We start from the raw sequence: 13629 nt of genomic DNA, 5'->3' as shown, positions 1-13629 counted from the left end.
ATCTTGATGAATTGAAAGACATGCGGTGCACACACCCAGTAGGATTCTGTCAGATTGGTTTCTGCGTGTCGCTCTGTGGGTGTGTCATGTGGGATGCGATCGCTTGAAGAAGCCTGAAAACACACGAAGGGAAGCTGTCCTCTGCCCCATGTGAAGCGTGACTCTCAGGCCTTGAGTTGATGAAGCAATATGCAGGTGAAGTCAGTCATGATGCAACAGTGACACCCAGTGCAAGGAAAATACTGGAGGAAACACATCAAGTATTTACTGGTCATTGTGGATTATGGAAATTATTGATAATGTTAAAGTTATCTCATGTTTTAAATCATACAGTAATTTAAACATCCAATGCCTGAGCACTTTAAGCATGAGGGGGGTGAGTAGATTTTATAATGAAAATAAAAAGTGGGTCATACCTTTAATCACCATAATGAATCATTGTAGGGTTATTTTAAAGGACCGGCAAGCAGAGGGGTTGCTTATGTTGGCCTGACTAGGTTTTTAATGATATTCAAACAGTAGATCACTGACACTGTGGACAAAGTTAGAAATCGATGTGATCACTCCTAAAACACTTAAAGAAAAGAGAAGACTGCAATATAGCTCTCATTTGCTGTTCCTTTGCATCATGTGTAAAAACAAATACCTTTGAATAGCCAGAGTGCTTATGCTGAAGGCAGATATAATATGATTTAAACTGGGATCAGGCTCATAATAATCCAAATGCACATGCTGGCTCACTGGAAGAATAAAGGAGGAAATAGTGACATAGAATAGAACGGGAATGAAGTTTTTGACTGTCCCTGACTCAGGAACACACTGTACTACCACATCTACATTATATACTGCAAAACTGTTAATATTTCAGTTCTTCAAAGCAACAAGTATTGAAGTATTGCAATGACCTCATAACTCATCAGCACAAAATCAATTTATTTAGTACTTTGTAAAAAAGCTGTGAACTCAGGTGAGGCACATTTTCCCTGACGAGTGCAAAGACTGAATATAAATGTGTAAGATGAGAAATGTTATGCTGGTTATTTTGGTTATGGTGCCTTTAGACCATGATTGCTGTGGGTGTGTGATATGGTTTTATACGGTTTGGGCTGTGTGCGCTAAACTTGTATTCTCTCTGATGGTCAGTGGGACGAGACGCAGATATCTGTATAACCAGCAACAGGACTGCTGATTGTACAGATATCTAAAATGCCTTCCCTGCTCTGTGCTAATTGCCATTAGCAATTTTCCTGCTGACATTATGAGCTTATTTGCTAGTTTCAAGTAACATTGAACATAACACATTTATTTTGTAAATCATGGTACATTTGAAATGTACAAAACCAGGATATGCTCTGACAAGTCGCTAGCTTTTGACTGTGCATGCTAGCCTTTCACTATTTCACATCTGCCATGTGGCTGTGATCTCTCTCACTGCCATCATTTACATACAGTCTATGGTACTTATTAAGTCAACCTACTCACCGTTTATCTCCCACATGGCTGTAAAATGACAAAGTCAGAGGCATCACCAATATTATTTTTGTGGATGCAGATTTATTGTATTTAATGTGTTTTAGAGTAAAAAAGTCTACAGGAACATTAAAAAAAACTACAAGTAGAAAAAAATGATGGCAGTATACTGTAAAGTATATATTCTTTACAGTATATATTTAAAAGACAGCAGATACACTATAAATCTAAAAGTTGAGATATTTAGCTGGCAGCACTTTACTCTTAAAGTTTGGAGTACCCAACAACGACTGGGAATCTATTATACATCTGTGTCTGACAATTATTATTTCATGAACAGAAACAGTTTTAAATGACGAGACAAAGCAGCCGCCTGACAGAGAATCATCTGCCAGAAATTATTCTTATTGTTATGCTGTTTTTATACTGCTGTAACAAATTTTTACAAACATGGGACAAATAAAGCATTTCGCATTCATTTCCTATTCATTCTCATTTTAGTGACAACACCACAAATGCCTCTGAGGAGGGATTGCCCAAAAATCTGTGCTGCTATTTCAATTTGAGCAACTCATTAGATTTTTTTTCCAGTCGCAGCAGAACAGAAATCTTTAAATGGTCTTTACAGCAGACCAAATAAGAGGGGAAAAGACGATGGATGAATGTATAGATGGACAGGGGAAGTGGATTACGGTCCTATAAAAGTGTGAGAGCCTCCATTTTTCAACGGTGGAAAACACCGGAGTGTGCTCTAGCTGACAAAAATTCAAGGTGACCACACTCACTGTGCAGTTTTTCAGCCCGTCCCGAGCCTGCGGGGAATATTTAATGTTCAAAAGATCATAAGATTGTAAGTGGAGTATCCCTCATGTTGAAGAGTGAGGAGACTGTGGAGGAGGCTTCCTATTCATTCCAAAAACAAATAAGCTGTAACAACAGAACAGATGAGGACTTAAGTACTTCACTTTCTGCTTCCTCTCTTTACTCTAAGAACAGATGCGTCCCTGTCACAGAATCTCAGAGATAAAGACTATAAGGTAAGGATGTTGTTGCTGTTTTTTTCTTCTTCTTCTAGGGGAAAAGAGGTGAATGCCGTTTCATTGGAGGCTGTCCAGAGAGCTAACAAAGTGTTCCATGTCTGGATTTGTTTCTCAAGGGCAAAGCATCCAGCGCCGGCCAGCAGGCAGCCTGCTCTGCCGCTTTTATGCCGAAGATTTCATTTGGGAGCTAACACTATTTTGCGGCTGTCGTTCTCTGCACACTGCCACCGCAGAGAGGCTGGGAGAAAAAAAACATAAAATGGAAAAGTTAAAAGGAAATGAATAACACCCTCAGGCACTCCCCACACAACTGGCTTCTGATTTCTATTTGTTTCTCAATCTGAGCCTCTGCTGAGCCGCCCAGCACACTGACCGACAACAGACATTAAAAACAAATGAAAGAAAGCATCATGGCATCCCATTCTTTCATCAAGGTGTGTGTGTCTGTGAGGTGGTCGGGTTGTGTGGCGCACACGCCTGTGTACAGAAGTGTTTTCAATGCACAATTTCACCCGTCATGAATAATAAACTCCAGACAACTTAAATCTCTCCTCAACTTAATTCCCAGTGCTGGCAGCACGTTTGCTTGTCTTGTTGCAGGATGAGTTCATGCTTGGAAAGAGATGATACATAATTCACTCCATGTAACCACCGAACTCCAACATGGCATCCCTGTGGAGGGGCGACGGGAGGGGTGTTGCTGTATAGAATCATAGTTCCTCATTTTTGATCATTTATTTATGTGACGTGTGAAAACCACAGCACACACAAAAAAAACATAAATATTTCACCACATCAGTCACTTTGGACAAAAGGTATTAGGATTCTGGAAACCGTGCATAACTTTTGCACTGACTTACCCTGCGTGCTGTGGTGGTTATTGGAGACTAGTCTGAACTAATTCACACGCAGTTTAGTTTAAACATTATTTAAATCATCAAACCAAGCAGAGCCCACTCACTGTGAGAAGTGGATTTCTCTGTCTGTGCTGTTACTGATGAGCCTGGTATGCTACGTAATCCTGCACCATCACCTTTCCACACGTTAGTCTTCACGATCATAAATACTTATTAGAAGTTTATTTCTGGGAGCTTGGGGAAGAAATTCTGTCATGCTCGTGGGAAATCAGAAAACTCTATCAGGAATGAAAAAACCCCCCAAAAGAAAGATAAACAAGAAAGACAAACTAAGACAAACTTCCTGGTTCAATAAAAAAATCATTTTTGTATCTTAGCATTTCCTTAATCTTAATCCTACTTGCACATCGACATCAGTAAGATGAAGCAGATGATGATTGACTGTATTTATTTATTTTTTACTTTTTATTTGTAATTTTTGATGGCCCTCGCAGTAACATGTGCATTTCCCCAGTGTGGGATTACAAGTCTTTGTCTGTTGGTTTATTTACCCATAGTCTAAATCAAATGTATGTATGGAAGTGTGTATGTTGGAATGAATGTAAGACTGTATGTGTGGATCATGTGTTTTAAAATCCACCCCAGCAATGCAGGGGCCACATTGAAGCTCAAGATTTAACAGTGAGGTAATGAGCAGATAAAAAATGGTCTGGTTAGAGCATTAAATGTGTTTTGTTTTACTGGTAGAAGCAAATAGCAGTGCCTCACAAATCCTTAAAGAAGTCCACGGCAGTGGACCAAACCACTGTGAGGTACATGAGAGGGGTGCGGTGCCACCCCAGCTGCACTTTTAGCTCCACCCCTGCAAAGATTTAGCTTTTTATAAGGGTTTATAAACGGATCTACATTTATATACTATGACTTTGGCATAGTGGAAGAAGTATCGTCCCCAGCATCCATTTCGAGAATGTTTAACAGTAACAGAAACAGGATCGGCTGATTCAATTCAGGTTCACAGGGACCCCAGACAGGTCGCCAGTCTGCTGCAAGGCCAACACACAGAGACAAAGGTTCATACTCATATAATTATTATAAGTGATGATATTGCTAAATCCACTTGTTTGTCATACAAATGAAAGTCACCGAGTGCTACCTGTAAAATCCCAAAGTAAGAACTATTCTAGAAACTTACCTCTAATGAGGGATTTATGGTCTCCTGTTTGTGTCTGTTTAACTAAGCAAACAGAGGAATTGTGGGAATTCAACAAATCTCCACAGCCCCCTGTGACAGCAAACAGCTACAGTATGCAGATCTGGCCAAGGCGCTACCACACCAGGACCTCAATGCTGTTCACGGTCTCTCTCACCCACACACTAATTACACTTATAATCAAACATCTATTAATCAGCAGGACTGCAGTCTAACCAGCACAGCTTACCAAAAGTCTTAGAGAGCTCAGAAGAACCAGATGATCTTCTCCGGGTCACCAGTCAAAATCTTATCAAATATTTTTTACTCCTGAAGCGACACTAATGGATCGCTGCTTAATTAACTGACTGTGTGGATAAATTCAATAACCGAACTTTCCTCAGTGTATTTAAAACATAAATAATCATTAAAACAACTCCTTGCTTAGATGGTACTTCTGTATTGACTCTTTACATCCATGCACTGTTTCTAGGAGCAGCTTCTCCAGAGACTGTGATCTCCACGCTCTGCATCATCCTTCTGGGTCATTAAAGCCCTCACGTCTCTTCCTCAAATGAAACAGCTTAGCCTCTTTTATGTATCGCTGACCTGGGATGTAGAACACCTCGCTGGCCTCCTACTTGCAAATGGACAGGTGAATGAGAGCTGCTGATACTGGGAGGTGCTGAAAGGTCTCTGTGGGGCAGTAAATGATAAACAATGTATTTATCAGCTTATCTAAGAAATGCTAATTTGATTATAACATGTTTAGATGCATTGATGCTGTCTGGGTGTATGTCACCACCTGGAATAGGCTCCTGTAACCTTTCATAAGATGCATCAGCAGTTAGCTTTATTGATGGATGGATAACGTCATTGATTAGTGTCAAAAATGAATATTGTCTGGTGCAAAATTAGCAGATATTGTAAAAATCAAAGATGAATGTTTGTTTCCATCACAAAAACTCAGTTTGACTTTATTGATAGACTTAAACTAGATGCCTACTTATTCTAAACTGTAAATAAAATCCAAACGTGTGTGTGTGTGTGTGTGTGTGTGTGTGTGTGTGTGTGTGTGTGTGTGTGTGTGTGTGTGTGTGTGTGTGTGTGTGTGTGTGTGTGTGTGTGTGTGTTGGTACACTGTAAAAAAAGAACATTCAGGTTGTAACCTCAGCTGAGAGAGAATGAAGAGAAAAAAAGAGGAGATGAAGCCTGTTGCTGCTTTCTGAAGTCAGTGTTTTTTTGTGTGTGTGTGTGTGTGTGTGTGTGTGTGTGTGTGTGTGTGTGTGTGTGTGTGTGTGCTGTGGGACCAAGTCGGCCTCCAACCTGAGATTGAGGGCACTTGTCTGCTAAAATTGGGGCCAGCAAATGGCATTTTATTTGAAAATGCACTCAGAGCTGCTCAGACCTGATGTGGGCTTTGGAGGGACGGTGACAGGCAAATACACAAACTCACATCACGGACAGGAACATAAAAGCCAATTAGGAACAGCAGAGACCAAGGCTCTGGGCTTCAACAAAACACTGCGACCTTTCGAAAGTACAAATTCCCAATGAGGAAACACTTTGATGTCTCCTCCTGAGCGTCATTTCCTACGCATTCAATTCAATTTATTTCGGAGAATAACAGTCATTAATGACGAGCGTGCGGCTAAGAAATCCAAAAGAAAAATGCAAGCAATAAACAGATGAACACATGAAAGACAGCGCATTAAGCAAACATAATTGCATTTCTCAGGAGCTTTAGATAAGAAAGCAACGGCAGCGGAGAAGTGGAATCAAGTAGCAAATTGAGGTTGAACAGTTAACAACAAGGCCGAGCTTTATAAAGACGCCTGTCGCTACCTGTGAAATCTCATTGTAAACACTGAATATTTTTCCTCCGTTCTTCAGACGAGGCTTCCCAGCCAAGCCACTCACTTTCAGCTTATGGATTCCTGCAGCTCTGAGAGTGTCTGTGAGTCAGACTCTCACAGAGCTGGGATCGAAGTGAAGGGATGAAGACCAGCGATGCTGGCAAAATTGCTTCAGGTGAGGAGCTGTAGCAACTGCTGTCGCCCTAACATGCTTACCAGATACAGAAGAGGAAGGCTGTGACAGGGTGACACTTGGGGTCTGTTTTCACCTGGGCATGCACTGCAGGGACTATGAGATTTTCTTGAGGTGCTGTAGGATGCTTTTTCCACACATGCAGCTATTTCGTGGCTCACTGTGCGCAGCAGTGGGATGAAAGGCACAGCTGAGGGAGTGTCACTGCTAAATCAGAGGCAAATTGCAGTGTTCATGTCAGACTTTGCTGTGGTGTGTGCAAAGCTGTTAAAAGTGAAAAATCTTTTTTTTTCTTACATCTACTCGCAAACTTCCAGGAATGTGCAAGAGCTTTTAAATTGGCTGCGCAGCTGGTTTTCATCTCTAGATGGCTACAACACCAACAGATTACTTTCTAACAGATGCTGTGGCACAACACTACCCCCAACAAACACTCTGAAATCTAAAGCAATATATTTGATGTAGAGCTAACTGCTTCATTATAACTTTATTATTGGAATATTTAATTTATCCTGTTCAGGGTTGTGGGGCTGGTGAGACCTAAGTACGCTCTGATCAGGTGACCAGCCCAGGGTTAACACACACACACACATTTACACCTAAAGATAAGTTTAGAGTCAGCAGTTAATGTAACATGCATGTCTTTGGGCTGTGGGAGGAACCCACAAAGAGAACCCATTCAGGCACAGAGAGGACATGCAAACCCCAAACTGAAAGGCAATTTCTATAAAATAATAGAAAATAATTCTATAAAAATGATCATATGTCCATCGCTGACAAGCTTGTGATATTTTGTTTTTAAATGTTATTGTGACATCTTGGATGCTGCGTGCAAAAAGTGTAAGTCTCCCAGCAGCAAACTTTTAATTGTAAAACAGAATATTTATAAGGTTGTAGGTGTGGACAAAAAGAAGTTCAGTCAAAAACGCACAAACTTAGTTTGAAATGTGCGTTCAGCTCAGCACAGCTGAATTACAAACCAATACGAGCACTGGAGTTGGTACTAGCCTACAAAACTGATGTTGATCTGAATTAGCATTTTAATACAGGATATACATTAAAATATATTATTTGGGATGCATATTTGTCAGTCAGAACGAGACACAAAAATATTTTTATTTATATAAAATATTTGGGGTTAATCAGGTGTTTTAGTTATTCAAACCCTACTGGAATATATCATCAATATGTTTGATGTTATTTTGAAACTTCTGACTGAACTCTTTGACTTTATAAGCAGATGTTGGAGATTTGGGAATTCTTAATGTATAATAGCAGGAATTGAAATTTACTCTCCTTCAGTTATATTAATCAGATATTTACTCAATAATACACATCTCACTTCTATAAATTCAACCCTTTCTTTCTATAAAATAAAAGCTTGTTTTTCTGAAAATACACTTGATTTATTTTTTATTGTGGTTCATAATCTGCCTGAAGTAATCAAGTCTTTTCTTATTTCTGCATGATAACTGTATTTTTCATAAAAATATTGTTGTAAAAATAAGGCTCAGAAATTCTCATGTATTTATTTACAGAAAAAAATGATACATACACATAAAAATGGTTACAGTGAGACTGAAATGGTGTCAGATGTCTGCTCTACAGACTGTGGATGATGGTTCGGTTCTTCAGGGACTGGACGTACTCTTTGGCCTGGTCAAAGTTGGTCTTCTTCTCAATTTTGGGTGGTGCGCCCTCCATCAGCTTGACAAAGTAGTGACAATAAACTTTGTCCATTATGCCAAACATCCCCCTGCCGTGGTAACGGATCCGTTTCAGGTACTTCCCTTTGCCCGAATACGACTCAGCTGCAGGAGCGAAGAAAGGACCGGAACAGCGTGAAGTTGAAAGAGGGCGAAAGATTAAGAGGAAGAGAAAGAAAAGGGATAAGTTTTAATTTGGAAGAGTGCCCAGCGACGAAAACAGGCCAAAGTAATGAAGGCTGTGCCGGTGGACTTCAGGCTTATCTGTAATAATGTTTGCAACTCCACATGAATTACTCTGCACAGCATCTCATCTTAAACAAGGCAATGAACTACCTGCTTTCCATTACTAAAGGACATTTGCTCACTTTTAAAGGCATCTTCTTGCCTTTAGTGAGAGTGTGTGAATTGATTTGACATTTTCAAGTAGTTTCAGATAAAAAACTAAAAAACAATCTTTGAAAAATGTTCCAAAAAGTTTAAATATTTAAACAATATTGCATCCTCAGCTTAAAAGCATGCATATTTAGACAGATATCATTTTAAAAGTAATGTTTTTATTCTCGACTACTTTATGTTAAGACACAAGAGCCTCATAGAGGTCAGCACACTGCATTTACACAGCAGACCATCTACCTTGAGGCTTTGCTCTGGTACTAACGTGCAGACGTTCACACGCACCTACATACAGGTTGGATTTGTACTCTACATTGTGATTCTTCACTGCCATCTCCTGAGCTTCAAGAAGGACCTGAAACACACAGGCAAACATGTATTCATAAACTTCAAGCTCATAAAGGATGATCTTAGAATGATGTGTGAACACAGCTCTAACATCTGTAGCATAAGCAATGAAACCAGGAACACTTAAATCAAATTCCTGTTAGATTAATCTTCACTCTGGGATTGTGCGCACACAAACAAATGGTAACAACCAGTTAAAAGGGTTAACAGGCAGCTCCAAACCTCTTTCATGATTTTTGCTCCTTTCTTGTCATTAAACTCCAGCTGTGCAATGGCCTCATCGATGCTCATCCCTCTGATCTGGAAAAAAATTAAAAAACATGTGGACCAAATAATCAAATAAAAGTTTCTGCACAGCTGTTAGGACAGCAGGATGCTGGACTGCTTTTTAACTCCGGCACTGAGCTTAAGCCTACAAACCAAAGCGAGTCTATGAGCAGACGTGCCACAAACACAGTGGAATGTGTGCACATACACAGTCTAGCGTTTTGAGATAGGAACATATTTAAAAGAATCTGATTGTCTAGGACTAATGTGAAGTATGAAGAACATACTGTATATATGATGATCATTACACAAAAGTGATTTTTTTTTAAAATTACAGTGTTTTAAATAAAGAAGCTGAAATAGTTCCTTGAGCATTTCTGATCAGATGACAACTTTTTAAAATGTGATGCTAACTCTCAGTTCACTTCATTACTTATGCCTGTACACTACAGAGCAGGATGGAGCTGTTGAATGATTTGAATATATAGTACGTCTTACCATTTTGGCCAAATACCACATTTTGTCTTTGCTGTACTTAATCTGCCTCCTACTGTGGTGAATCTCCTGTGGGAAGAAAACACTTCTATCAGCTCCTGTTCAGGACATCTTTTCACTCAGCATCATACACTGGCAGGAAGACTCACTGCTGGTCTGCGAGGCTCATCAGGCAGCTGAGGCGGATACACTTTCAGGTTCCTCCTCTCCCAAGTTTTAGATTCCAGGGATGCACTGGTGTGGAGACATGAGAGCTGCTGGGAGCCACCACCTAGAATCTGTAACCTGGGAACATGGAGAAAATGTTTCTGAGGTGGTTTCAGTCCAGTAGTGTGAGGCAGGTGTACACCACATCTGTCCATCTGTTATTTTCCACTTATTTAAAGTCAAGTCATTGTGGCAGCAGGCCAAGCAGGGTAGTCCTGACATCGTTCTCCCCAGGAAGAGAGATGAGGAGGATAGGAGAGGGGGAAGGAACACTCCACTTATCAGTTACTCCCCCTGGAGGAACTAGAGAGTGATGCTTTGTAATAAAGAGTTTCTGGTGTTGTTAATATTGTTTCCACTATTGAGCCAGTAAAAGATGGATCCTGTCTTTGGTGCTTTGGGGTTTTCTTTTATTAAACTTATGTATGCTATTTACTCCCCCCCCCCCCCCCTCCTTCCCTTTGGTAACTGCACTCAACTTCACTCAGATCAAATCCCAGTCAGACAGTCATGGGAGGCTTAAGAATGTTGGGGTTTTTTGTTTGTTTTTTTAAAATAGCCTGCAGTTTATTAGCCTTCACAGTAATTTTTTAACCTCTCCCCGTCTAAGTGCATTATTCCGACATGCTTCAGAAAGACAATAATAGTCCCTGTTCCTAAGAAACCCCAGCCCAGCTGCTTAAATGACTTTCGCCCCATAGCACTGACGTCTGTGGTCATGAAAGGTGCTGAGAAACTGATCATAACTTTCATCGCTTCCTCCCTGGCTGCCACTCTGGACCCTCTAAAATATGCGCAGATCTGATGTCAAAGAATGACAAATCTGACTGCCAGGATGAGATTAACCACCTGTTGACTGCTGTAAGGAGAACAACCTCAAGATTAATGCCTGTAAGACCAATGAGATGATAGTGGACATTAACATGAAACAGCAGAAAAGTTTCCACCCTCTAAGCATTAAAGGAGCCCTGGTGGATAACTGGGATAACTTCAAATACCTTGATCCTTACATCATCCTAGACACCCCACTGGTAAAGAAAGCCCATCAATGCTTCTACCAACTCAGATGATTAAAGAACTTCAAACTTCCACCCAGGAAAAACCTCAACAGAGTGCATCATTCCCCAGATAGGGAGGTGCACCCGACGGGACATATACATCAAATGCTGCAGATCTGAGCCAATAGGATCTCACCAGATCCCAGCCACCCTAAAAGTCTGTCCTCCAAACTTCCATTGATGAGATGCTGCTGCCAGGACAGAAGAAATTGAGGAGGTGCTATAACCCTGAAGCTGAACCATGTTGGGGTTTTTTACCACTATGCAATCCAAAAAATGCAATAATTTATCTATGACTATCAAATATACAATAAACATAACAACACGAAATATAAAATATTAGAAAATATCAAAAGAAAGTAACGTTCCCCTGGAGTTGTGTCACTGGTGTTACAGTGTAAGAATTTCCTTAAATTCTATAAGCAATTGCTCGTGGGAAGACCAGAGTCTCTTCATTCATCGGAATTCTTCTCTGTTCTTTCATAACTTCATATGAAGGTTTTATCTGAACTCGATGGTGTTGTTGTGTGTGTGTTTGCCATATTCAGCTTGTTAATAATTTTATATCCATCAAATTTCCAACAAATATTTTAACTGTTAAGCAAATAAATTGTTGCACAAATATCATACAATCACAATTACACCAAACCTGACTGAAAATAATACATCATAATGAGTCATAATAAAAGATCCTTATTTGTTGCATTATTATTATTATTATTATTATTATTACTGATAATAATAATAGTATGGTATGGTATGAATTTCAAAATCCTACATCACCTTGCTCTTGATATATCACATTCATGCGATTTTCAGAAAACCTGACCTTGAGACCAAGGTCACTGACATTATAACTTTTGAGATTTTGAATAGTTACACTTATCGTATCAATTTTAGAATCCTACGTGACTTTGTTCTCAACTTATTGCATTCACAAACTTGTGTGTCCACGCTGCCTTTATGGCTGAGAAGTAACACTAATAATACTACTAGTTCAGTTCAGTTCATTTTATTTCAAACATGTGCCTTCACAATCATTACAAAATATCATTCCATTATTTGTTTGAAAAGGAGTAGGCAGAAGTATCTACTTATTTGTCCCTACCCCCTCAAGTTTTACCTCTCATGTATTTAATTTTCTTTTAGTCTTAAATTAAACAAACAACATATGAAGAAAAAGTAAAAAGTGTTTAATAATAACAATAATAATAATGTGATCACTATATGTGCTATAGCAATTAAGGAAATAAAATATTTAATAAAATACCAAAGGAGTAAGGTAACACCTGTGACAGAAAGTCAGCACATGCAGTCTGTAAGCAAATGTACAAAAAATGTTTTACAAATCATTAAGCTGACATTTTTGTGAACACATAAATTCTATAAGCTAAATAAAGGTTTAAAGGTTATTAAGATTTTTGTTTTCCATATCCTATAAATCAGACATTTCAGTTTAATGACCCTGTTACACATTAGCTTGCAATAAAATGCAGTTACAGTTGACTGGGTAAGGGTGTTATTGGTTCTGAAGTGCACTGGGATGTCCTATTTGTAGAAAATATCCGTGACTTTCTCTGAGACAAAAACTAGTTTATCTCAAGGACAAAACTGTCACACAAGCTAAGCCACATAGTGCATGCAGTGCAGCAAGGAGTGCTCAGATCTGCACACAGGAGAAACCCAACAGTCGGTTCACAACAGGACAAAACTCAACTGTACATGTGCACCAAAAGCATAAAGGTCACTTTTTCAGTGATGGCAGTGTTCACATGATAGTCATGGTCTCATGATGGGTGATCAAAAGTGGATCAACGACCCTCAGGACTACCTTCAAAGGATATAACCCCAACTAGAAAATTAAATAAGCGGGACTATACATCACCATTTTTTTCTTTTTTTAATAAACTGAAGCAACATCTTGGATGAGAGGTGAAACGTCTTTACAAACCTAAAGAAGTCCAGTAGCCTTCTTTTTCCCCCAAGACTAACTATGCTGAGTTTCTTGGTTACCTAAACCTAAACTTGAAGAAATAGCGGCTGTAAAATTAAGATAACCTCCTACACTGTCTTCAAATGATACCCGGAATTCCCACTCTAATAATGCAGGAGTAGGTAACATAAACAACCGATCTGAGCTGGATTTGTCCTTCTGCAGAGAGCGTTAGCGGTAAAGCTAACCTGCCACTAGTATTGATGCACTTACCGTGAGAGTAACACCGAAGGTACACTCCTAATAAAAGAGACACCTGAAAAGAAGAAGAGATCGCTTTACTTAAACTGTAGACGAGGTTTATTATAAATACAACGAAACTGTTAACTATTGGCTAATATATCTGCATTTCTCTCACCACGTCCTGTCATTGCAGCCGCCATGTTGGTTTTTTACGACATTTATACCTTCGCTTTATGGCAGTGTCAATATTAGTCTATTGCGTTTTCACAACGCATGTAATTCCTTTACTTTAGTTATTTATCGTCATTTAAACATCGTATTAAAAGGGAAATTAATATATAGCTTTTGTTTTTGTTCGAAATAAATGTCGG

The 13629-nt window shown here is 39.3% G+C and overlaps 1 protein-coding gene across 1 annotated transcript; it reads right to left on the bottom strand.

The window, feature by feature from the left end:
* Window positions 1–8109: 8109 nt before the first annotated feature.
* On the bottom strand, window positions 8110–13565 carry mrpl22 (mitochondrial ribosomal protein L22). Its single transcript, XM_031750328.2, has 7 exons — window positions 13434–13565; window positions 13289–13331; window positions 9967–10102; window positions 9821–9886; window positions 9278–9355; window positions 8993–9062; window positions 8110–8416 (listed from the first exon to the last, which is right to left on the bottom strand). The coding sequence occupies exons 1-7, from the start codon at window positions 13456–13458 to the stop codon at window positions 8208–8210; spliced, it is 627 nt and encodes a 208-aa protein (XP_031606188.1). The 5' UTR covers window positions 13459–13565; the 3' UTR covers window positions 8110–8207.
* Between the last annotated feature and the right edge of the window lie 64 nt (window positions 13566–13629).

The sequence above is a fragment of the Oreochromis aureus genome, linkage group 10, assembly GCF_013358895.1.
Source record: "Oreochromis aureus strain Israel breed Guangdong linkage group 10, ZZ_aureus, whole genome shotgun sequence".
Classification (NCBI taxonomy): domain Eukaryota; kingdom Metazoa; phylum Chordata; class Actinopteri; order Cichliformes; family Cichlidae; genus Oreochromis; species Oreochromis aureus.
This window is presented reverse-complemented; position numbering and strand designations above follow the sequence as displayed.